Source organism: Diplotaxodon limnothrissa, linkage group LG22 (genome assembly GCF_057381915.1).
Source record: "Diplotaxodon limnothrissa isolate DT_005_m linkage group LG22, D_limnothrissa_male_GT1.1, whole genome shotgun sequence".
In the NCBI taxonomy this organism is placed as follows: domain Eukaryota; kingdom Metazoa; phylum Chordata; class Actinopteri; order Cichliformes; family Cichlidae; genus Diplotaxodon; species Diplotaxodon limnothrissa.
In genome coordinates, this window is record NC_140616.1 from 1,585,993 (window position 1) to 1,612,500 (window position 26,508).

General features: G+C 43.3%; 2 protein-coding genes across 2 annotated transcripts in view; both read left to right on the forward strand.

Annotated features, from left to right (window-relative positions):
* The window catches only part of tnxbb (tenascin XBb), a 53,547-nt gene that overhangs the window by 26,141 nt on the left and 898 nt on the right, over window positions 1-26,508 (forward strand). Inside the window, exons 6-19 of the mRNA XM_085346867.1 lie at window positions 2,796-2,949; window positions 3,718-3,987; window positions 5,380-8,361; window positions 10,155-10,277; window positions 17,667-17,810; window positions 23,176-23,295; window positions 23,466-23,615; window positions 23,689-23,831; window positions 24,583-24,715; window positions 24,796-24,947; window positions 25,152-25,248; window positions 25,490-25,645; window positions 26,194-26,357; window positions 26,497-26,508. The exon at window positions 26,497-26,508 is cut by the window's right edge and continues 898 nt beyond it. Coding sequence (XP_085202993.1) covers window positions 2,796-2,949; window positions 3,718-3,987; window positions 5,380-8,361; window positions 10,155-10,277; window positions 17,667-17,810; window positions 23,176-23,295; window positions 23,466-23,615; window positions 23,689-23,831; window positions 24,583-24,715; window positions 24,796-24,947; window positions 25,152-25,248; window positions 25,490-25,645; window positions 26,194-26,357; window positions 26,497-26,508 — 4,800 coding nt within the window. The remainder of the gene's footprint in view (window positions 1-2,795; window positions 2,950-3,717; window positions 3,988-5,379; window positions 8,362-10,154; window positions 10,278-17,666; window positions 17,811-23,175; window positions 23,296-23,465; window positions 23,616-23,688; window positions 23,832-24,582; window positions 24,716-24,795; window positions 24,948-25,151; window positions 25,249-25,489; window positions 25,646-26,193; window positions 26,358-26,496) is intronic.
* Window positions 13,002-14,034, forward strand: LOC146609099 (uncharacterized). Its single transcript, XM_085346869.1, has one exon. It carries the CDS (start codon window positions 13,183-13,185, stop codon window positions 13,876-13,878), a length of 696 nt encoding a protein of 231 aa, XP_085202995.1. The 5' UTR covers window positions 13,002-13,182; the 3' UTR covers window positions 13,879-14,034.

Here is a 26,508-nt window from a genome sequence, read left to right on the forward strand (position 1 = left end):
CCTAAAGGTTTTCAAAGGGTCGTCTGAAATCCTGCAGCCGCTGAGACTGAGGCGTCTTTGTTAGACGAGCTTCAGCCAAGAAGGTGAAGCAGAAGCAGGAACTTTATCTGCCCCCAGTTACAACTCGTATTTACGACAACATGGTGTTAATGTTATGATCTATGGTCTGACTTTCATGAATGAAGTCCAGGCCTCACGCTGACTCTGCAGGTTCATTCAGTCGCTGCCCAGCACAGGGCGAGAGGCGGGGCAGGTCTGTCACAGGGTTTATCAACAACATTCAGGACAGAGTTACAAACGCATGAAAACAATACAAACAACAACAAACAACAACAAACCTGAAGAGAAGCAGCTCCTGTGCACTCGCACACATCAAATCAGAGACGGTTGGATGAGAAACGACCCTCAGAGAGGAAATATTCATGAATCTCTTTGAATTCCTTCATTTCCTGTAACTCCAAATCATAAACCTCATTTTCCTACTATGATAAGGTTGCACACGAGTGGGAGGGGCAGATATGTCCCCAGGTGACGGACGCCGCTGATCAAAGCGATGTGTTTCCTTCTGTGTTTTTCGTACATCAGAGACTTTACGTTGTGTCCTCCCACTAGTTTAGGTTAGGGGTTAACCTCAGGGTTAGTTTCCCCTGAATGAGCCTGACATGCTGCACAAACCAGAAACAGCCGTTTCCAGACGTGCGGCGATGTCACTGATTTGCTTCCTGATTGTTTCTCATTTGCTTCAGTAAAGTTTGATTGTGGAAGCCCCACAGACAGAGTGGTGTTTCCACTCAGGCTCTCTCTCACCATCATCATCATCATCATCACTCCAATAGCTTAAGCCACGTTGGGTTCAGTTACAGCCAAATGTTACGTGGGCCAGATGCCGCACGGCGTCCACCTACAGCAATAACTGAAACACAGCATCGTGGTTCTTTTGTGCCTTTGTTGTCATGCTGACCTTGCTTCAGTCAGGCCACTATTTTCAAAAGAAGATTATTTCCACTTGCATTGTTTGGGTCTTTTCGGGTACCTCCCTGCCTTCCATGTGCAGCAGACCTCTGACGAGTGATACGACACTAACTTGATCAAATACAACAACGATTTCAAAGGCTGGAGATGCCCAGAATCCATCTTATGATGCAAAGCTTTGTGTCTGCAGGAAGACGGGGATGACAGATGAACACCTGAAGCATCTGACAGCGTGTCTGTGGAAGTTCTGACAGACAGTGTCACCACCCAGAAACGGATCACCATGTACCCCAACCAGAAGCCTTGGATGAACCGGGATGTTCGTCTCCTCCTGAAGGCCCGCAACACTGCCTTTAGGTCAGGAGATGCACACGCCTACAGTACAGCCAGGGCTAATCTAAAGAAGGGCATCAAAAAAGCCAAACACCATTACAAAAAGAAGGTAGAAGAACACTTCTCCAACTCCAACCCCCGACGCATGTGGCAAGGACTCCAGACCATCACAGACTACAGGACCACCAAACCCTCCCCCGCATCCTCTGATGTCTCCTTCCTCAACGAGCTCAACAACTTTTATGCTCGTTTTGAGCGAGGGAACCCCACAACCACAACCAAAGCAGACATGACGCCAGACCACCAACCTACCAACGACCAAGGAGCTCATCGTGGACTACAGGAGGAATGCTGACCCACATCCACCCATCCACATTAAGGGGACGGCTGTGGAGCGTGTGAGCAGCTTCAAGTTCCTGGGAGTCCACATCTCCGAGGATCTCACCTGGACGACCAACTGCTCCAAGCTGGTCAAGAAGGCTCACCAGCGCCTCTTCTTCTTGAGGACTCTGAGGAAGAACCACCTGTCCTCAGACATCCTGGTGAACTTCTATCGCTGCACCATCGAGAGCATCCTGACCAACTGTATAACAGTCTGGTACGGGAACTGCTCTGCCTCGGACCGGAAGGCGTTGCAGAGGGTCGTGAAAACTGCCCAGCGCATCGCCGGAGCACCACTTCCTGCCATAAAAGACATCTACAGGAAGCGGTGTCTGAAAAGGGCTGGGAAAATCATCAAAGACCCCAGTCACCCATCACATGGACTCTTCACCCTCCTGCCCTCTGGGAGGCGCCACAGGAGCCTCCGGACTAAGACCACCAGGTACCGGAACAGCTTCTTCCCCACAGCTGTCAGACTCCTGAACTCTGCCTCCTGACATCTGACCCACGTTAAACTCACGGACTGAACACACACACACACACAATGGACAACTGTACCCTCAAACACAATAATAACATGGACTGAACCACCACTCACAACCACTAGCACTTTATAGCCTCTGTAGAAACTATCTACACCCTCACTTATCTTAACTGCACTACTGTATAGCTCTGTGTAAATAATCATTCTGTACATTCGATAATCTTTAATCCTACAACTGTTTACAACTTGCATAGTTCCCATTTCTGTATAGCTGTATATCCCAGATTCTGTAAAGTTATTTATTTCATATTCTGTATAGTTTTTCATATTTATATCCTGTTCATATCCTGTACATAGCTTGTACTCACTACAGCCTGTACATACTTATAGTTATAGAATATTCACAACATACTTCATACCGTGTACATTATAACATACCATAATAGACCCATTTCTGTAATATACTCACATATCTATATTATTGCTAATATATATTGTAATATATCTATATCACTAAAGCACTTCTGGATGGATGCAAACTGCATTTCGTTGCCCTGTACCTGTGCATGTGCAATGACAATAAAGTTGAATTCTATTCTATTCTCTGTCTGTCCTGACCCGACAGAAGGAGAGCGACCAGCAGATAACTGCGCAGGTGGAAGGCGGCCTGACCACCTACACCCAGACGGGCCTGGCGGCCGGTCAGGATTACAGAGTCGGCATCGTGGGAGAGATCGACGGCAGGAGAGGACGCGAGAGCACCGCTGAATTCATGACACGTGAGGTTTTGTTTCCTTCTTTGTCAGAAACTCCTCTGCTTTTCTCTTCTTACTAAATCGAAGCCACAATCGCTTCCACCCTCCGCAGATGGAAATGATTTTAACACTTAGATAACCATTAAAAATGAGGAAAGTCATACAGACTACACTGACTTTGAATAACTTGTGTACATCTTAGTCACTCTGCACTGAATTATTAAAATAATAGTGTTAGTTCTTTGGCTGGTTTACAGGAGTTATACCGTGATGGTGTTTAGGAGGTGTGATGGGTGTAGCTACGTTTTATCACGTCAAGTTTTGTGTTGTAACCATTCTGAGAACACCAAGTATTCCCCAAATACACACTGTGTGCAGATGTCCTGACAAAAGGCATGTTCTTCAACTCTGATACCTGAACCAGAAAGTAACTGTGCGCTGGTCCTGCTTTATGAAAGAGCCTGAAGTTAGAGAAAGGAGCCTCTGACTAGCATACTGGCACTTGAGAGCAGCTCAAATCACCAAACTGGCAGCGGGAGCTTAAACATTTCACTCTCGCTGCCCTTCCTGTGGGAGATGTAATCTGTGGCAGCTGCAGAGAAGCTGCCCGGTGGCTGGCGATGAAGAGGACGATTCAGTCTGCAGGAGTTTAGAAAAGGCAAAAACCGAGTGGAAGTGTATCGATCCAAGTCAGGGGGGTAAACAGGAACAGGTAGACGGCTTCATGTTACCTGGAAGAAAACATTCACCTGGCGTGTGCTGGACTTTCTTCTCTGTTTTCTTCACCTTCAGTCATTTCTGGTCCCACCAACCTCAGAGTTGTCAAGATGTCGTCCACGTCTGCGGTAGTCCAATGGGAGCCGACAGTGGGGGAGATTGACCGGTACCGTCTCACCGTAACGCCAAATGATGGAGCGGGGAGGAGTCAAGAAATGACCATCCCAGCTGACCAGAACTCCGCACAGATCCAGCGGCTGGAGGCCGGGCGTTTGTATGACATCCTGCTCGTGGCAGAGAAAGACACGAGCAGGAGCGCTCCAGAGACCACCCAGGTAGTCCCCGGTGAGTAGAGGCAATCACAGCTTGCTTCCACTCAGGTTAACGTCCTGGAAATCATTTTTCTTAGCTCACGCCATTGACTGTATGTAGATAATGGAGATAGCCTCAACTTTATATGTCAGAAGTGACCTCATTTAAATCATATTTAGCTAATGCTCACTAGCTTTGTTTGTAAGCTGCATCCATAAACTGTCAGATACTTGCTAATTAGTGCTAAGGAGCTAAAAAATAACGTAAAAGGAATTAAATTCTTGGCTGGTCGACTACTACATTTAATAGCAATTCCAGTGTTTAGTACAGTTTGACAGTAAGCCAAAGATATTTATCAGATAATTGCATTAAAAATGCTCCACGAGTCTCCAACAGCAGTCGAGAGGTCCAGTTCACATGGATGTTAGAGGAACTGAAGGTTACTGCTTGTTAAGCATTTTATATGAAATTTGTGGTCAACAATGTTAGTTAGAACTATGAAGTGTATATAACGTTTCTGGTCTGAACAGTAAATGCAGAGCTACCTCACAGCTTTCTAAAGGACAGACGGAGGATTCTCCTATAGTTTAAGAAAAATAAGTCCGGTTAAAGTCTCAGAAAATGATGCTTTGGCCTGATTGATTAATTTAATAAAGTGCAGTATGATGTTTGCAACTTTACAGTCAAAAAACAAGCTAAAGCAGAACATGCATGACCACGTATGACTCTGTGCATCCATACGAGTGTTCACCGTTTCTGTTGTGCTGTATGTTCACAAAAACCCAAGATAAAATCCTCACCTTGAGGCTTCACAGCAGGACTTCACTAACCTTTGTTACGTCTGGCTTTGATAAGAGCCTCTGGTTAGTTATCACCCCAAAGTTAGTCTGAAATGACTCACTGCTGAGTAAAAAGTTAGAAATTTGATAAGAGAGAGAAATAAAAGGAAGGAATCCAGGTCGTTGTTGTTCAAAGATTTCTTTTCCAGGCTATGCTCGGGCCATAACAGCTTTTGTTCGGCTAAGTGAGCCTTTGTGTCCCGACACCTCATCATTCAATGAATTACGTCATATACAACACGTTAGTCGATGTCCTCCCCCGACCCTCAAGAAGAAAACGTACTTTTATCTGCCTCTAACCTCAGTCGTTATGTTTCTTTCTCAACAGTGATACGAACAGGTTTGTCCGAGGAAAACAATAATGACATTATGATATTCTCCTTGCAGGTTGAACATGGATGCTGCTGACCTGAGTTATGGTTTGCTCGGGCTGGCAAACTGTTGTAAATCAGGTTTCCTTAAAGGAACAATAATGATTAACAACCCTGCTTTTCTTTCTTTGTTAGGTGTGACTTCTTCAGTATTAAGGGCATATTATGATGATCTTAACACTTAATCCAAATACTCACTGCCTTTACATCCTTAGGAACGATATTACCAAGATTTCCCACGGCAGCTTCCCCTCCATATATTTCCAAAGAGTCCACTTTGACTACCCAGGCCTCCCTAGCGCCTAACCAAGATGTTAGCAGCATACACCAAGACTTGAACCCATCAGCCGAGGGACAAATATTTGACCAGCGTGAGAAGACAGAAGATGTGAGCAAGGACAAAGACTCCTCAACTCCTATAATAATTGCCAGAACTAAACCTCTGGTCAATAAAATGTTTTCAATAAATGGCACCAGCCCCAAACCCATCGGAAAGTCCATATTGCCAAGGAAGCAACCGCATTTCAATGCAACAAGAGTTGTGCCCAGAAGGAGACCTTTTAAAAAAGTCTTGGAGAGTAAAAACCTTAAACCAGGTGTCCCCATCATCAGACAGTCTGTGTCAGACCCAAGTATAGAGGCATCCAGCTCTGACAGAGTTGATAAAAATAAAGCTATGCTGCCTGGAACAGATTCAGAAACAAAGATCCAAAGTAGCTCAGAGGAATCAGCGGCTGCTGCTGACTTAAAAGGGCCACCGCATGTTGGCATTGCAGGCCATGGAAATGACACTGGTCTCGTTTCTCCAGAACCAAGTGGGACCGTTCAAAGCCAAGAGAAGAAATGTCTAAATAAAATCAAAGTGACACATTCGAGACTCCCCTTAAAAGATAGAGGCAATGGGTGTAGGGGGGCTGAGCATGCTGGCATGGTAGAGAAAAGTCCAGACCTGGGTTCACCGCCTTCTGCAGAGCCAGACCTTGATTATAAACCAGATCCTTTACATAAACTTTTGAAAGACACTTTTGATAGTATGAACATCTCAACATTTTCTGTTCACCTGTCAAAATCATCAAACCTCTCAGTCAATGCAGACATAATTGGGAAACAGATTTTGAGAGGACTGAAGCCACTGCCATCGCTCTCATCCTCTTCAACATCCTCAGAGTCACAATCATCATCGCATTCATCAGCCTCAAGGACATCACACTCTCCAGCTGCACCACCATCACCTTTATCCTCACCATCCCCACCTTCACCTGGTTCCGATGGATCAACGGCAGGTTCATCGTCCTCGCAAATGTCTTTAATTCCATCATCACCTTCATCTTTACTGTCACCACCTCCATCCACATCATTGTCCCTTCCAACAACATCATCATCCCCTTCCAGATCTGATAAATTTGATTCACATTCAAGCAATGAGCTAAGTGAAAGCAGCAGAAGTAGCTCTGCGCCTGCACCACCCACAGATAGAAAACCACCACCAGAAGGTGGGGTACCTCGAATGAACACTCCTAAATATGGAATCAGACGCCGTCCATACGCAAAGTTTGGACCTTTTCAGAACAAAACCCATATAAATTCTAGATTCCGTCTCCCCTCCCATCGTATGAACCTTAGTCCTGAAATGACAGCAGAGAACAAACATCGGCCGACGAGCGAACTGTTGTCTTTACCATCTATATCTGCTTCTGAGGAATCATCCTCTGTTAAGGCAAGTGTACCAGTGAAGGATACAACTGGGTTAAAAAATGGGACAGGTACACCTGACTTATCTGGAGTCGAGCAAAGCCAAAAAAATGTGCAGATAGAAAGACAAAGGATAGCAAATCGCTGTCCTCCATTCAAGAATTGCCGTTTTCTAAAAGGGGGACCTTTTCAGAATCAAACTCGTCGTATTGGACCTTTGAACCGTGAAACAGAGCCACGCAAAGAGCAGGTGGTTTCCAATGAGTTAACAGCTACGTCAGCCCCTTCTCTTTCCAAAGGGCCTGTGAGAGATGCAGATGATGGTGGACTTGGGACAAGAATCTCCTCCACAAGTTCAGCCACTGAGTTTAATCGGACACTCAGAGGAAGAGGAATGTCTTCCTTCCATCGCCCAAATACCAAACTGGGCTATATCTCTCGCCAACTATATGAAAGACGTTTAAAAAACGGAACCCAAAGAATACCTCAACGTCCGTATAACTATCCTCCTCACAAGTATTTCCCAAACAAAGAGGTAAATGCAGGCAGCACTGGAAATCAAACTGGCCAACTGGGAAGCATATTAACTCGCCAGAATGTCCAACACCCTATGCATCAAATTCCAATTAGAGAAGGAGATCAAGATACTGCAGCTGACCAGATAGATGGTCAAACCAATGTCCGATCACAGACTGAGAATCTAGGAACTGGAGACAGAGCTGTGGGGAGAGAAGAAGATATTAGCAGTACTGATTCAAAGCTGCAAGAAATAAATGACAGTGGAAATCCTGGCAAAAGCAATGGGACTGGAATTCAAGGCAGACCAACAAAACAACATTTCCCAAATTCAAGACCCTCCAGCTCAGTCACATTTCCAATAAGACAACCAGCAGCAAAAACTGTTCCAGCACAGCATCCCACCCACATTAGACACTACACCGGGGGTAGCCAAAAGAGTGAGAACCCACAAACATTTGAAAGTAAAACTAAGCAGACAAATCCTACGTCAGATCTTTCTTCGTCTGGAGTCTTAAGGGAACCTTTGGACTTTGTGGAAGTCATAAACCAGACCACTGATGGAGTCACATTGATATGGGACTCACCTGAAGGCAAGTACAAAAACTTTGTTGTGACGAGAAAAGACGGAAAAGAGGAGGACACAGAGCCAAAAGAAAAAGAGCATGACTACCACGATTCTGGCAAAGAGGGAGGCAGGGAAGAAGAGAAGACGAATCACACGCCTAACAGGGACACCATTTCCCAAAATGTAGGTAGTGAAGATGAGAACAGAGTGCCTGGAAGCCTTGTAACTCATGCCCCAAAAATCCAAAGCAAAACAATAGTAAAACCAACAGAAAATGAAAAAACCTTCAAAAAAGTCCTTCCTGGTTCAGCTCGGTCCTTCCGGTTTGAGGATCTGCCCCCACAGCCCGAGTACACCTTGACCTTACTGGGAAAGGGCCCTGGCGTTCTGTCAAGACTGCACAAGCTTGTCATCAGTACAGGTACAAGCTATTGTAACAGTAGAAAAGATGAATTTCTACTGTGTAAAGCTTCAAAATTACTGTCAGTGTTGTCAAGTCTCGTTCAGACGGCTCAATTCTTTCTTTTTGATCTTGTACCCGCGTCAGTCTTGGATCATTCAGAAGACTGTTCATTCAAGTGCTAATAACTAATAATCACTCGTCTTAAATGTGACTAGAAATGTGTGCTTACCCACTAAATGCTTCCTCCATCGTGGTTTCAAGAGCTCGGATGCTGTGGCGCTCTTGAAGACTGTAAGCTTGTGATTTACAGTTCCACATTCATCACTTTGTGTTTGTCATTCAAACAGTGGTTCAGTATAACTCACTTTCTTATTAACACATACTGATTTTGAAAAAACTCTCATGAACTTGTGTTTTCTGTTCATATTATATTTGTGCAGTCATTCTTCAGCTCTCGTGAATATGACAAATACTCATATTCATGACATTATAAAGATCAACACCCTGTCCATCCAGTTATTTGATGTCAACCCTCAGATGTGGGTTTACAAAGCTGTTTGCCAGATAGTCTTCTTAGTTTGTACTGGCCTAACTTGGTTAACAAACAACCTGCAGAACTTACCAGACTGCCACATGCAGAAAATTTACCAATTCTTTACAAAAAACAAAAAAAGAGGGAGAATCTTTGTTTTTTTCTCTTTGTACAAACATTAGGGAAGATTTTATGTACAAGAAACCAAACAGCATTCCAACTCTGTTGGGCATGATTAACAGAAGAGGACCCAGGATTGAGCCTAGGGGAACTCCACTCAGATGCACTGTTGATACAAACTAGTTGATCAACTAAGTTGACATCAAAGACATCAGTAACAACGTAACTCTCTTCATTCACTGCTACTCTGGTTTTTTCTCACTCAGGGTAAGCTAACAGCCATCTTCACTGACACCTCTTCACCTCTCTCCCAAACCAGGGTAAGACCACGGCTGGTCTCTCTACTTTCGGTCTGTTTTAACTTTTCGCATTTAAAAACGAAAAAGTAAATCAATTAGTAAATCTGTAAATGTGAACATTTTAAGGTAAATCAGCGCTGTACAGTACTGATGCGTACTATCAGTATTATACAGTACAGCATAGATTTTAATACAAAGAATAGTCTAATTCTCTTTTGTAATATACAGCTTAAGTCGTGCAAAAAATAAAAGAAATATCATTTATTGAGTGATACCGAGTCCTTCTGAGTTTTGGAAAATTATCTTAACTTCTCCCGATCGTTTCCTGGTTCTCACTTCCAGCTCTAAACAGTTAGATTAATATCTTAATGTGTTTGTGTTCATTCACTCTGAATAATCTTGTCAAGTGGTCTCTTTATCTTCCTTTGTTTTAACGTCCTTTATTCCTGCCATGCCTTTTATTTTCAGGTGAGACCGAGCAGCTAACTACTGTGTTAAAATGTCGTCACTCCCTCCTTTGCCCAGGAGCCATCTGCATTTAATTGTTACTTTATATGTCTGTATATGATTTGTATACTGTATATATGTTTGCATTGTACATATATACACAGAAACCCATTGAAGCACTAATAGCAAATGTGTGGATGAATAAATAATACTGTGCACACTGTTTTCACTCCTGACTCTTTTCACTCTACTTCAGTGTTTTTCACAAACCCAGTTATTATTTTTTCTTTCTCTTTGTGGAATTTTTGTATTTCTGCTGCTTGTTTTTGTCTTTTATTGATGTTTTTCCCTCCACTTCCCTTCCTGCCTTTCGTTTACCCCCCCTCTCTCGTTATATTCGATCTGCCCTCTAGGACCCGAGCCTCCCTCTAACATAGTCTTCAGTAAGGTGACGGAAAACTCTGTGACGGTGTCGTGGACCAAACCAAAGAGTCCCGTCAGCGGTTTCAAAGTCACATATACCCATGCAGAGGATGGTGAGAGCCTGGATTCCTATTGTGCTTCATTTCTTATTGGCTAGTGAATATTTACGTAAGCCAGGGGTGGGCAACTCCAGGCCTCGAGGGCCGGTGTCCCTGCAGGTTTTAGATGTGTCCCTGATCCATCACAGAATAGAATAGAATAGAATAGAATTCAACTTTATTGTCATTGCACATGCACAGGTACAGGGCAACGAAATGCAGTTTGCATCCATCCAGAAGTGCTTTAGTGATATAGATATATTACAATATATATTAGCAATAATATAGATATGTGAGTATATTACAGAAATGGGTCTATTATGGTATGTTATAATGTACACGGTATGAAGTATGTTGTGAATATTCTATAACTATAAGTATGTACAGGCTGTAGTGAGTACAAGCTATGTACAGGATATGAACAGGATATAAATATGAAAAACTATACAGAATATGAAATAAATAACTTTACAGAATCTGGGATATACAGCTATACAGAAATGGGAACTATGCAAGTTGTAAACAGTTGTAGGATTAAAGATTATCGAATGTACAGAATGATTATTTACACAGAGCTATACAGTAGTGCAGTTAAGATAAGTGAGGGTGTAGATAGTTTCTACAGAGGCTATAAAGTGCTAGTGGTTGTGAGTGGTGGTTCAGTCCATGTTATTATTGTGTTTGAGGGTACAGTTGTCCATTGTGGGTGTGTGTATGTTCAGTCCATGAGTTTAACGTGGGTCAGATGTCAGGAGGCAGAGTTCAGGAGTCTGACAGCTGTGGGGAAGAAGCTGTTCCGGTACCTGGTGGTCTTAGTCCGGAGGCTCCTGTAGCGCCTCCCAGAGGGCAGGAGGGTGAAGAGTCCATGTGATGGGTGACTGGGGTCTCTGATGATTTTCCCAGCCCTTTTCAGACACCGCTTCCTGTAGATGTCTTTTATGGCAGGAAGTGGTGCTCCGGCGATGCGCTGGGCAGTTTTCACGACCCTCTGCAACGCCTTCCGGTCCGAGGCAGAGCAGTTCCCGTACCAGACTGTTATACAGTTGGTCAGGATGCTCTCGATGGTGCAGCGATAGAAGTTCACCAGGATGTCTGAGGACAGGTGGTTCTTCCTCAGAGTCCTCAAGAAGAAGAGGCGCTGGTGAGCCTTCTTGACCAGCTTGGAGCAGTTGGTCGTCCAGGTGAGATCCTCGGAGATGTGGACTCCCAAGAACTTGAAGCTGCTCACACGCTCCACAGCCGTCCCCTTAATGTGGATGGGTGGATGTGGGTCAGCATTCCTCCTGTAGTCCACGATGAGCTCCTTGGTCTTCTCGGTGTTAAGCAGCAGGTTGTTTGTGTCGCACCACTCAGCCAGACGATCCACCTCCTCCCTGTAGGCGGCCTCATCGTTGTCACTGATGAGGCCAATCACCGTGGTGTCATCTGCAAACTTAATGATGGTGTTGGAACCATCAGCAGGTCTGCAGTCGTGGGTGAAGAGGGAGTAGAGGAAAGGGCTCATCACACCGGTGTTCATCGTGATTGTAGATGAGCAGCGGTTATCCAGCCGGACATGTTGGGGCCGGTTGGTCAGGAAGTCCAGTAACCATTTGCAGATGAGGGAACTGATACCCAGGTCTGTCAGTTTCCTGATGAGTTGTGAGGGGTGGATTGTATTGAATGCTGAACTGAAGTCTATAAACAGCATTCTGGCGTAGGTGTTGTTGTTGTCCAGGTGTGAGAGGACAGAGTGCATTGCGATGGAGACTGCATCCTCTGTGCTCCTGTTCTGGCGGTATGCGAATTGGTGGGGGTCCAGGGTGGGGGGGAGACAGGATTTGAAGTGTGCTAGGACCAGTCGCTCTAAGCACTTAGTGATGATGGGGGTGAGTGCTACTGGGCACAGCTGATTTAAGTGGCTAAATTAGCTCCTCAACATGTCCTGAAGTTCTCCAGAGGCCTGGTAACGAACTAATCATGTGATTCAGGTGTGTTGACCCAAGGTGAGATCTAAACCTGCAGGACACCGGCCCTCGTGGACTGAGATTGCCCACCCCTGACATAAGCAAAGGTCATGTCCAGTTTCTAGATCAGGGAGCGAGGTCACAGCTGATGAGTAAAGACATCAGCTGTGACCAGGCCCAGGATCCTCCTGCAGCAGCCACCAGGCCCAGGCTCTTCCAGCAGCCACCAGGCCCAGGCTCTTCCAGCAGCCACCAGGCCCTTCCAGCAGCCACCAGGCCCAGGCTCTTCCAGCAGCCACCAGGCCCAGGATCCTCCAGCAGCCACCAGGCCCAGGATCCTCCAGCAGCCACTAGGCCCAGGATCCTACTGCTCCACCAGGCCCAGGATCCTCCAGCAGCCACTGGGCCCAGGATCCTCCAGCAGCCACCAGGCCCAGGCTCTTCCAGCAGCCACCAGGCCCAGGATCCTACTGCTCCACCAGGCCCAGGCTCTTCCAGCAGCCACCAGGCCCAGGATCCTCCAGCAGCCACCAGGCCCAGGATCCTCCAGCAGCCACTAGGCCCAGGATCCTACTGCTCCACCAGGCCCAGGATCCTCCAGCAGCCACTGGGCCCAGGATCCTCCAGCAGCCACCAGGCCCAGGCTCTTCCAGCAGCCACCAGGCCCAGGCTCTTCCAGCAGCCACTAGGCCCAGGATCCTACTGCTCCACCAGGCCCAGGCTCTTCCAGCAGCCACCAGGCCCAGGATCCTCCTGCTCCACCAGGCCCAGGCTCTTCCAGCAGCCACCAGGCCCAGGATCCTCCAGCAGCCACCAGGCCCAGGCTCTTCCAGCAGCCACTAGGCCCAGGATCCTACTGCTCCACCAGGCCCAGGATCCTCCAGCAGCCACTGGGCCCAGGATCCTCTAGCAAGGCACCACCAAGTAAATCAACAGTGACAAGACGGTGAACGGAGCGAGCAAGACAACAAGCAATGGGGCCTAAGAGAACACCGAACGCCGATGAAATTGAGGACATCAAAAAGTCATTGGACTTTCTAACTGAGGAAACATCGGCTATCAAGCTACAACAGAAATATATCCTAGACTTAGTCGAGGAAATAAGGTCGCTACGTAACCAGAATGCAGAGAAGGAGAAACGGATCGTCTATCTGGAGAGCAGGGTCGCGGACCTGGAGCAATATACCAGAATGAACGACGTGATCATCACAGGGCTGTACATAAAACCCCGGTCATATGCTCGGGCTGTGACTGCTGGCAGTAAAGAGGAGCAAGGAGATCTGGATGGGAGCTCTGCGGAGCAACAAGTAGCTGGTTTCTTGCAGTCGAAAGGGATCGACCTGGACTGTAATAACATCGAGGCATGCCACCCCTTGCCCAGGAGAAATGCTAGTGATAAACCAGCTATCATCATAAGATTTGTAAACAGGAAACACAAGAATGCACTGCTGAAGCAGGGGAGGAAACTAAAAGGATCGAACGTCTACATGAATGACCATCTAACCAAATCCAATGCTGACATAGCGAAGAAAGCACGATACCTAAAGAAACTGGGTAAAATTCAGAACACCTGGACTGCAAACTGTAAAATATTTATAAAGCTCAACGGTACACCGGAGGAAGCCAAGGTGCTGGTCATCAAATGCATCCAGGATCTGGAAAAATATTAACAGGTCACTTGACTACAAAGGCAAGGAGCGGGACAAACAATCTACAGTCATCAAAGCAGGTAATAGAAGACAACAACGGAAGCTAAAGCGTAACGTATTCAAGGATGAAACAATCAATTAATTCATTATCTGGGAATTATACATTGCTACCACAAAGGATTGCTAATCAGGAGATAAATTCACCAGTAAACACGGAATACAAAACACACTTCACAGAGCAGGACATTGATCCAGAACTGAACTTTTTTAACATCAAAAATACCTGCTACTATCATACTGAAGAACAATTCAACAAAACTGTCAAGGTCGACGGCAAAATATCTATAATCCACTTTAATAGTAGAAGTTTATATGCAAATTTTCACAAAATAAGGGAATATTTAAGCAAATTTACACATCCATTCAGTGTGATTGCAGTATCTGAAACGTGGATTAATAAACAGAAAGGAGAGGACTTTGTAATAGATGGATATGAATTAAATCTTACAAATAGAAAGAATAAGAATGGCGGTGGTGTGGCCTTGTTTGTGGATAAAAATTTAAAATACAAGATGGTAGAAAAAATGACGGTGGCGGTAGATAATATATTAGAGTGTGTAACAATAGAAATTAGTATGGGAAAAGAGAAAAATGTCATTGTAAGCTGTATATATAGAACACCAGGTTCTAATATTGAAATTTTTAAGGAGTGGGTAGATAAAACATTCATTAGGACAAATCAAAAAGTCATGTTCATTTGTGGGGATTTTAACATAGATCTACTAAATCCAAACAAGCAGAGAGCGACAGAGGAATTTATTAATACAATGTATAGCTTGGGACTTTTTCCAGTGATCACTAAGCCCAGCAGGATTACAGCACAGTCGGCAACCCTAATAGACAATATATTTACTAATGAAATAGAAAATAGAACCATAAGTGGTCTCCTAATTAATGACATCAGTGATCATCTACCTGTTTTTATAGTGTATAACAGCAATTACAGGAAGGTTAAACAGCAAAACACAATAAAATACAAACGAGTGAGAACAGAAGAGTCAATAAACGCATTCAAAAGTGATTTACTCAAGCAAGAATGGGAGATGCTGTATAAGGAAAAAAATATTGATAAAGCTTATGAGATTTTTTTAGGAAAATTTAAACTGTTATATAATAGTCATTGCCCAGTAAAGAAATATAGTAAAAAACAAAAATATGCAGAGTGCCCATGGATTACAAAAGGATTGCAAAATGCATGTAAGAAGAAAAATACCTTATACAGAGAATTTATAATGAACAGAAGCACAGAAGCTGAAAATAAATACAAGAAATATAAAAATAAATTAACGAGTATTTTAAGGTCATGTAAAAAGGAATACTATGAAAAATTACTGATTATGAATAAAAATAATATTAAAGGGATCTGGAAAACATTAAATACCATCATCAAAAAGGGCTCGGGGCAGGCAGACTATCCTTCGTATTTCGCAAATAATGATAGAAATATTACTAATATGAGAGATGTGGTAAATGAGTTCAATAAATTCTTTGTAAGTGTTGGGCCAGACTTGGCTGAAACAATTCCTGATATAACAGATTCTGTAGAGAAAGAAACTAGACTCATTGACCGCAATCCTCATTCAATGTTCTTAACGGTGGTGGAAGAAATGGAAATCATTGATATTGTTGGGAAATCACAAACAAAAAACTCTACAGACTCTGACGACATTGATATGGAAATCGTTAAGAGAGTGATAGAGGGCATTTCCAAACCCTTAACACACATTTGCAATTTGTCCTTACAAACTGGTGCATTCCCAAAACAAATGAAAACAGCTAAAGTAACACCACTGTTTAAAAATGGTGACAGACACCAATTCACAAATTATAGGCCTGTCTCTCTACTTTCTCAATTTTCAAAAATACTGGAAAAAGTCTTTAGTAATAGACTTGACAAATTTATAGATAAACACAAAATAATAACGGATAGTCAGTATGGTTTCAGATCAAATAGATCAACATCATTGGCATTAATGGAACTGATCGAAAATATCACCAACAATATAGATAAAAGACAATGTATAGTTAGTGTATTCATTGACCTAAAAAAAGCTTTTGACACAATTAATCATGACATATTACTTGATAAACTGGAGTACTACGGCATTAGAGGAGTGGTGTTAGAGTGGGTAAAGAGTTATTTGAGAGACAGGCAGCAATTTGTGAAAATTGGGGAATATCAATCAGAGTGTATGGACATTGTTTGTGGAGTTCCGCAGGGGTCAGTATTGGGACCAAAGCTGTTTATCCTCTATATCAACGACATATGTAGAACATCAGATATATTACAGTTTATTTTATTTGCAGATGATACAAATATTTTTTGTGCTGGAGAGAACTTACATCAGCTTTTGGAAATTGTCACACAAGAAATGATTAAACTGAAAACATGGTTTGATAGAAATAAGCTATCATTAAATTTGGAAAAAACTACATTTATGTTATTCGGAAATTGTAAAAAAAATGCAGGAGCAAAATTATTAGTAAACAATGTTGAAATAGAGCAAGTTTCGGATACAAAATTTCTGGGTGTGATAATAGATAACAAAATCTGCTGGAAACCTCACATAAAGCATATACAAGCCAAACTGTCAAGAAGCATCTCCGTACTAAGTAAAGTTAAATATTTTTTGCCTTCCAAATCACTCCGGGTACTTTATTGTTCACTTATATTGCCATATTTGGAATACTGTGTGGAAATTTGGGGAAACACATATAAAACTGCACTTCAACCAATATGTAAAATTCAAAAAAAAGCAATCAGGATGATTAATAAAGCAGGATTTAGAGACCATACTAACATCATGTTTTTGAAATTAAAAATACTGAAGTTTATGGATCTTATAAAATATAAAACTGCAAAAATTATGTACAAGGCCAGATACAATATGTTACCAGGAAATATACAGAGGATGTTCTATGACAGAGAAGGAGACTATGAATTGAGGGGGAAATTGAATCTAAGGATTCTTAAAGCACGGTCAAAGGTTAAAACCTTTTGTGTCACTATTTATGGGGTAAAACTGTGGAATAGTTTTACTATAGATCTACAGCAATGCTCAGGAATTAGTAAGTTCATGAAAATACTTCGAAAACTGATTTTGGAAGAATATGATACCGATAAAGATGATCACCCATTGTATGTATAAAAATATCAAATTTTATCCAAATTATATCAGTCACGGTAGCCAAGTTTATATAGGTTCTCCTCGTGTATCGTGTGGAGTATGTGATGATGGGAATTAGGTGAATTATGTGGGATCAATAAGATGTTGAGCAGGGGTAGGAATTAATAAGTATGTTCATACTTCTTCCTACTCCTTTTCAGACCAAACATTGTTACATTATGTCAGACGATTTTGTTTTATTTCATTATATATTTTTTGTTTATCTGAACACATACGTGTGTGTGTGTATATCTACATATATATTCGTATCTGTAAATGAAAATATATGTAGTGTGTATATATTGTTTTTTGTTTTATATGTCTGAAACAAATAAAGATACAATACAATACAATACAATACATCTGTTCCATCAGAGGTTTGGTTCAGTTCAATAACATTGTTTTCTCTGTGTGATTGTTAGATCCTTGCCGTATAATTTAAAGCACTTTGAGGCGACTGATGATTTGGTGCAAGACTTTATGGAAAATAAAAAATATTGAATAATTTATGACTTTTTATTACATGCAAACGTCTATTAGGATTACATGAATAAATAACTAATCCTGTGTTTGTGCATGCAGGCGAGCCGGTGTCGGTGTCTCTGGACTCAAAGGACTCCACCGTGGGTTTATCCAAGCTCTCACCTGGTTCTTCTTACGAGGTCACCGTCATCTCCACCCTCGGACTGGACGAGAGCGATCCAGTGAAAGACTTTGTCATGACGCGTGAGTCACGCGCTGTTGTTCACTGTTTATCTCAGCCTGAGATGACACACTGTTGTAAAAGTTCATAATTGAATCCACACATGGTTTCTTTAAACAGTTTCATGTTTTCCATTTTTTGTGCTTTTTTTTACACTGAAGAACTAAAAACAATTAATTTTACATGTTTTTGCTTCTATATGAGAACTGGTAGCTTGGTAGTGTTTGCAGCAGGTGCTGACCTGGAAATGAGCTGCACGGTTTTTATGCTTCGTCTGAGGAGACTCGTGCTGGATTTATTCCAGTCGTCTGTGTTATTTCAAAGAGCAGAGAAGGCAGTTCAGATGATTCCCATCCTAAACACAGAGTCTCACGGGGAAACTGGATGCTTTTTCTCATCTTTGCATATTTCACTGGTGATCAGTCTACAAACTTCAGTGAGGTCAGGCAATGGCTCCTGGCAAATACTCTTATCCTCAATGATAAGAAAACTGAAATTGTGGTCTTTGGCAGTAACGTTCTCCGTGCCAAACTTCGTGATGCTTTTGGTTTTCTCACTAGTTCCTTTTCCGACACTGTTAGGAATCTGGGCGTGTTACTTGACAGCTCCCTCAGGGCTCTATCCTGGCCATTTGTGGCCACTTTGCTTTTCGCTTTTCAACCATTTTTGTTCTGTTAATGCCAGTGGAATGAAACTTCCCAAAGGTGTGTATTTTTGTCAGATTTTTTAATTTTCAACATCAGCTCCTTAATAATGTCAATAATATTCACTATACACTGAATAGTTCCTCTGGGTTCTATCGTGGCCATTTGTGGCCAATTGAAACCCATTATAACCACCTTTTTTGATTCCTTGTTACTGACAGTACTATATCATGCAATTTAGGTAAAATTGCTTTCATTCTAAAGTCAACACATGAAAATTGTAGTTTTTAATGTTTTTTACCAAATGACATCATTTACCCATTTTTGGCCAAGCAAGCAATTTCATGTAATATTCTGAGTTTCTAGTAGCAGCCTTTGATGGCCTACCACACTCCAATGGACCAAAATAATGAAACAATTTTGACATAGGTTTGATCTTAAGGATCTAATAGTTTGTGTTTCTGCATGACATTGCAGTACAAACATGTATTTGCAAGATAGACTGGAATAAATTCAAACATTACATAGGCTGCAGTGAATTTCTGTGGATGCAGGATATTGAGCTTTGAGGTTCCCAGTCAAACTCAGCTTTGAAGCACATGCTAAAAGCACTTTTACTCTTGTATTTTTCATCAAAAGATACCATACCCAAAATATTAACTCTAGAAATAAAAACAAAAACAAAAAAAAACCCCAATCACAGGACATTTTGCAGAGTTCAAACCTGCAGCTGCAGCTGGAGCGCAAACAACAACAAACACTGTTTGTAAACGTGTCCTGGAGTTTCTGCAGGTGCAGACAGAGCTACTGCTGTAAGTAAGCCTAACAGCTTCCAGATAATGTATTCTGTCAATATGGCAAGAAGGTCATCACTGCTTCAAGCACTGCCTATATGATCTGGTCAGAGAGCAAGGACAGCAGCAGTCATCTGCCCAAGATGAAGAAACCTCCTCTCCAGAAGATGAGGGGACAATCTTCAAAGAGGCTGACTGCATCACCACTGATGTTGAGTTCTAGCCAGTGCCCGAATCCTCTTCTTTGGGGGAGGATTGGGGTTGGGGGGCATGGAGGTGGAGCCCCCCCCAATGATTGGAGGGCTCCACTCACTCCACTCCAGACCACTGGAGGGCTCCACTCACACCCAGTTCTCAGGAAGTGTTGTTGCTGTGTTTTGGAGTGAAAGTGTTGAGTTCTGTGGTGATGAGCAATAAACGAGCAGTGTTTATCGACAGCTCTCGTGTCGTCTGTGTTTACTTCCACATTGGTGGCGCCGACTCCGCTCTGGATGCATCAGCAGCCGCCAGCCCTCTGCCTCCGGCTGCAGCTACGTTTGCTGTGGCGCTCGAGCTGTCGGACTTTTGGCTTCACGATCCCCCGTCGTGGTTCGTGCACGTGGAGGCCCAGTTCGCCCTTCGTGGCATCTCGGCTGACGACACGAAATATCACCATGTGGTGGCTTCTCTCGACCCGCTAGCCACCCGTCGTGCGTTGACGCTCCTCCGGGATCCACCCACCCGAGAGAAGTACGCCGCCCCTAAAGAGCTGCTTCTTCGGCGCTATGCCCTCACCGACGCAGAGCGAGCCGAGAAGCTCCTCTCCCTCTCAGGCCTGGGTGGTGGTACGGCTCTCGAACTGATGGAGCACATGCTATCCTTTCTCGGACCGGACGACGGGGGATTCCTCTTCGCCCACATTTTCCTCAGACAGCTGCCGGCGGCCGTCTCGTTGGCGCAGTAGGCAGTGTGTCAGTCTCATAATCTGAAGGTGAGAGCCGGCCTCGCCAACTCTCCGCTTCTGGGCACGAAGGATTATCGCTCCCTGGCTGAGGACGCGGATCGTATTCTCTGGCTCAATATTGAGCTCTTTTATTTGGTCATTAAATTGCCTCACTGGCCACTAACACACCATGTGTGACATTGCTTTTGGCCATTCATCTCTTCCCCCCCCCCAAAAAAAAAGAAAGAAAGAAAGAATAAATAAATAAAGTAAAAATAAATCATTGTAACAGTTACTGTTACTGACCTGCAATGATGATAAAAAACATATTAGGTTTCACCATTTATATGCTAAAACATGTGAACTTTATTACTATTTTTACTATAATAATACATAACCTGACTGGTATTCAAAGGGTATAATATCAGTATAATTTGAATTATATTTTGGTTTTTATGACTAGAAGCGGTGCTAATTTAAAAAATCAAGTCAATGAAAGTAGAAAAATGTTTTAATATATGAATTTTATAGCATTTTGTAAATGTAAACAGGGGGTGGCCATTTTTGGCCACGAACAAACTGAGAGGGATTTTTTTTTTTTGTTTTTCTCTCACTGCACAAAAAAACAAAGATGCATAAAACTCATTGATACTTTTAGTTATTGCTATGCATCTAACCTCCATCATGGTTAGAAAATAAATCAGTTTGCATGTATTATTTAGAAAAAAATGGGGATTTTATGCTTTTATCCCTATGTAAATCATTACAATTATGTGATTTAACTGGTATTTAAAGGGTTAAAATTATGAATTTGATTGAAATTTTGATTTTCATGAACAGCCCTGATGCTAATCTAAAAAATCATGTAAAAAAACTGGACATTTATAGCATTTTGTAAATGTAAACAAGGGGTGGCCACTTTTGGCCACGAACAGTCTGAAAGGGTTTGTTTTATGTTTTTCTGCCACTGCAGAAAAAAACAATGTTGCATAAATGTCATTGATGGTGTTAATTATTACTATGCATCTAACCTTCATCATGGTTAGCAAATAAATCAGATGGCATGTATTATTTAGAAAAAAAACTGGGATTTTATGATTTTCTCTATTTATGAGTTGTTATGATTATGTGTTCTAACTGGTATTTAAAGGGTTAAATTTCAGAATTTTAATGAAATTTTGATTTTGATGAACAGCCCTGATGCTAATCTAAAAAATCATGTAAAAAAAACTGGACATTTTTCTTAATATATAATAATTTTATAGCATTTTGTAAATGTAAACAAGGGGTGGCCACTTTTGGCCACGAACAAGCTGAAAGGGGTTTTTTATGTTTTTGGTCTCTCTGCACTAAAATAACAATGCATTATAATCAATGTTGATGTGAATCAATTACATGCCCCAGACTCTACTATTAATAATACAAGAAATTTCAGTAGCAATGCAATTATATAAAATTGCGAGATTTGAGGTTGTCGTCCAGCTGGTGCAGTGGACAAACAAACTGGTGTTTAAAGGGTTAAAAAATAAAAAAGTAATAATTATTTTATATTTATGGAAAGAACTGAAGTTACTTAAAAGCTTTATGCAAAAAAAAATGGCAAAAAAACAAAAATAATAAAAAATTACAGACCTAATCTGTAGGTGGCCACTTGTGGCCATGAACAAGCTGAAAGGGTGGTGTTTTTGAACAAGGCCTGAGGGTTAAACTTGATAAACAAGTGTCTGCTGTTGTTAGATCCGGTTTTTACCAACTCCGCCTTATTTCTAAGGCCAGGCAGTATATCCCGCATGAAGACCTGGAAAAGCTCATCCATGCCTTTGTAACTTCGAGACTGGATTACTGCAATTCACTCTATTTTGGTCTCCGCTCTGCCCTCCTTCATAGATTACAGACAGTCCAAAATGCTGCTGCACGCATTCTAACCAAAACTAGGAAGTTTGCCCACATTACTCCCGTCCTGGCTGATTTGCACTGGTTGCCTGTGAAATATCCAATTTAAAATTCTGCTGTTTACTTTTAAAATCACTAATAACACAGCACCGAGCTATCTTAAGGAACTCCTAAGCTCATATGTTCCTGCTAGGGCTTTAAGATCATCCTCACAGTTACTGCTGGTGCAGCCTAGATCTTGGATGAAGTCTAGAGGTGATCGAGCGTTTGCTCTGGCTGCACCAGAGTTGTGGAACAACCTTCCGATTGGCATCCGGGCGTCTGACTCTATTCAATCTTTTAAATCACGGCTTAAAGCGTATTTGTTTAATCTTGCTTTTTCTACCGGTTAAATGCTGGCCTTGTTTGCAGTGATTTATTCTATTAATTTTCCTATCATGCTTTTATTTCCGCTGTGCATGTCATATCGCCATTGTGTTTTGATGGCATAGTTATATTGTGCTATAGTTGTACTTTTCTATTGGTGGCTTTTTCCTGTGAACATAATTTTACACTTTTATTTTTTGTTTTTATGACTTTGATTATACTTGTGTTCATTTGTTTTATGTTAAGCACTTTGGCATGCCGTTGGTTTTTAAATGTGCTCTATAAATAAAGATTGTTGTTGTTGTTGTTGTATGTATTTGGTGATTATCAGACTGGGGCGTGTGTCCTCTGGAGTGGAAAACTGAGAGAGAAACTTCAGGAGAATTATAGAAGTATTCATTTCACTTTTACTTTTAGGCTTTTAAATCATGAATATAGAGTAAAAACTTCAGCATTACAATACAGATTTATTTTAATCGTTAGTTGGTTAACTGGCATTTTACTTTCTTCACCGTGGCCGTGATGTTTACTGCACTAAACTTCAAGTTGAACCGATATAGCTGAAATGTTGCTGTTATAATTGTGGAGCGGGAGGTCATGATGGGAGGTCAAGATGGGAGGTCAAGATGGGAGAAAGGTCATGATGGGAGGTCGTAATGGGAGAAAGGTCATGATGGGAGGTCATGATGGGAGAAAGGTCATGATGGGAGGTTGTTTTGGGAGGTCATGATTCTTTTCGTAACTATTATTACCTTTATGTGTCTCTCAGTGCCCGACCCGCCGACACACCTGCGTGCCGTAAACGTCACCGACTCCACCGCCTTGTTATTGTGGCGTCCAGCGCTGGCAGCCGTTGATAAGTATTCCATCGTGTACGGCGCGGGCACAGGTGAGCAGGCTGTCTCATCTCACTGTTAATGCAAACTCATCATGTCTGCATCATGTCAGTTTCTCTTGCGTGTCTTAAATTCACCCACGGCTCCTCGTTGCTACTCCTACGTGTCTGACTAAAGCGTCCAGTCTGATCATCGTTTTGAATGAGGCAGTTTGCTTGTGTAGGTTCAGAGGTGAAGGTCACGGTGTCCGGAAACGCAGCCGAGCAGCAGCTCAGCGGCCTGGAGGGATCCACCACCTACACCGTCACTGTAACCAGCCAGCTGGGCAGCCGGGAGAGCTCGCCGGCCACCACCAGCTTCACCACCACCGGCGGTCAGCACCACCTTTGTCTGTAGTTTGGTTTGTGACCTGAACAAACACGAACCTCATCAGTGTTCCTCTCCAGGCTCGGGGAAAGTTGGGGAAGGCCCGCAAGACCTCCAGGCGAGCAACGTGACTCCACGTACTGCCACGTTGTCATGGAAACCTCCATCAAAGCCCGTTGGTAACTACAGACTGAGCTATCAGGCTAAAGACAAAGAAATGAAGGTGAGCAAGTTTTAAAAATGATTTCCTGATTAGTCAGTGACTCGAGTTCAAGTCACGACAGGAAGCGAGGCTGATGTTCTTTTTACGCCTCCTCCTATGATTTTTCTGTGTTTTAACTTCTGAGAACACAATCGTCCGGCTTAGCATCGCCTCTCTGGACCAAAGAAAATCGAATAACATATTTGTTAAATTTGCTGAGTCCTCTTGTCCTCACCGTGTGCACATCTGGACTGTTTCCAGCACAGCTGCTTCTTTTGGGTCACTCTGTGGACGTTCACACTGCTTACACTTGTACAGGTGTGGAGTGACGATTGTGTCGATGGCCAAAGAACTGCTGAATCTTCAGAGTCATATAAAGATCAATCATTAGAAGGAAAACACGAGTTATTGTTATTGCAGACTCCAGAATCGCAGCAGTGATAGGGATTAGCAGGACCCTGGAGTCTAGACGCTGGTGGTGGTGAACACCTGGGAAAACTCCCAGATGTGTGAACACTGAGCTTCCTTGTAGAGTTTAAACTTAAAGAGGTCCAGATGTGTACATGGCGACCACCTTAAAGAGAACCTCAGACTCATTTTATTATTTATTTATTCGTGAATATCAGCAGATGTTGAATTTGATGGTTGTTTTTCACCAACCGTCAAAGGAAAACGTGGCTGAGACGTTCCTGTTTATTTTGACCTGATGTTTATAATAGCGTGCGTATCTCAGACATTCGTGAGGCCTGATTTCCGTTTGTACCGGCGGCAGGAGGTCATTGTGGACGGCTCGTTAACGCAGTACAACCTGACTGGACTCCATCCTGGATCCACGTATACGCTGCAGCTCCAGGCCGAAGGAGGAGGACAGTACACGTCCGCCATCTCCACAGAATTCACCACCGGTACTTCTTTGAGCCTCCGTCAGTGCTGTTGTTGTTCGAGATTTCCTCCCACCCTCACCCTCCGTCTTGCTCCTCCTCAGGAACCCTGCGGTACCCGTTCCCCACTGACTGCTCTCAGGAGCTGCTGAACGGCATCGTGACTTCAGGCGAGGCAGAGATTTTCCCTCAAGGCAGACACGGGACGCCAGTGACAGTTTCCTGCGACATGGAGACAGACGGTGGCGGCTGGACGGTATAAACTCACACCACAGAGTCATCTTTACTTTACGTGTGTTTGACTAATCTAAATACTAATAAAACACTTCCAATATAGTCCAGCAGTATTTATAAAGCACGTTTACGGGACTCGATGGAGACCGGCTCGCTTTCAAAGGCAGCCTCGTGTCAGCGCCGCCTGCACTGAGCAGGTCTCGGGTGTTTGGCTTCCTGTGTGCAGGTCTTCCAGCGGAGGAAGGACGGCTCCGAGAATTTCTTCAGACGCTGGAACGAGTACGTGGAAGGATTCGGGGACGTGAATGGAGAGTTTTGGCTCGGTGAGAGATGCTTTTTAATATCTGAGTACAAATCTGCACAGGACCAGGCTCCGTGTGGTGAGGAAACATATTTGGAAACACGGATGGCAGATGCAGCTTCCACAGAGTGCAGTTAAAGCAGCAGATTTGAGCACAGCGCCAGTTTAACTGGAATGACAGACATTCTCATCCCAGCCTTTTCTCATTTTTCTGTTGTTTATTTTGTTTCCTGTAATAAAACCCGATAAACTCGCCCCTTCAGGACTCGCGAGTATCCACAACCTCACAGCGATGAGCAGGATGAGCCTGCGGGTCGACCTGCGAGACGGCGACGAGTCGGTGTTCGCTCAGTACTCGACGTTCGAGGTGGCCAAGAGGAACTACAAACTGACTGTGGGAGGATACAGCGGCACCGCAGGTAACACGGGAACCTGGAAGAGGTGATCAAAGGTTTTCAGCACCGCCGAGCTCGATTCAGGTTCAGATGTTTGCTCTGAACATCCTGATCTGCCTGGGTCTCATTCAGTCAGAAAAAGCCATCACACCAAGGTCACCTCTGTCCTACTGTAATGTCCAGACTGGGGGGGCAAGGCCCCTAAAAGCATGCCCCTGCCTGCACTCCTGGCCTCCTTGGTCTGGGACACTTCAGACTGAAACCTGCTGGACGGTCGTGTATCATCAGAGGTCAGCCTGACTCATAGCTGGCTGCTGCTTCTCACGCACGTCCATGCCAACTGCACTTGTGCCCAACACAAACCTTTTCGATCGCACTTCCTGGTTACAGTTTCTTATTTTCTCTTGTTGTGGGAAACGAGTTTGAGGTTTTATTTCCACAAAGACTAAAATTCACAAACAGTTGAATTAAGTCATCTAAATAAAGCTCAAGGATCCGGAGATAATGAATCATTTAAGTAAATAAAATTATATTTGTTAATAAGGAAACTTCCTACCGTGCTATCCTTTCAGGTGACTCTCTCAGTTACCACAACCACCGGATCTTTTCCGCCAAAGACCGGGACCTGGCGCCCTTCATCACCCGCTGCGCCATGTCTTATCGAGGAGGCTGGTGGTACAAGAACTGCCACGAGGCAAACCTCAACGGCCTCTACGGCATCAGCACCAAACACCAGGTAACGTCATCGAGTCGCTCGGACGGATTTTACTTATTTTCAAGGACCTGCTACAACAATGGAGCTGGTTGAAGTATAAAAACAAACATGCGTGTGTGCGTGTGTGTGTGTGTGTGTGTGTGTGTGTGTGTGTGTTCAGGGTGTGATCTGG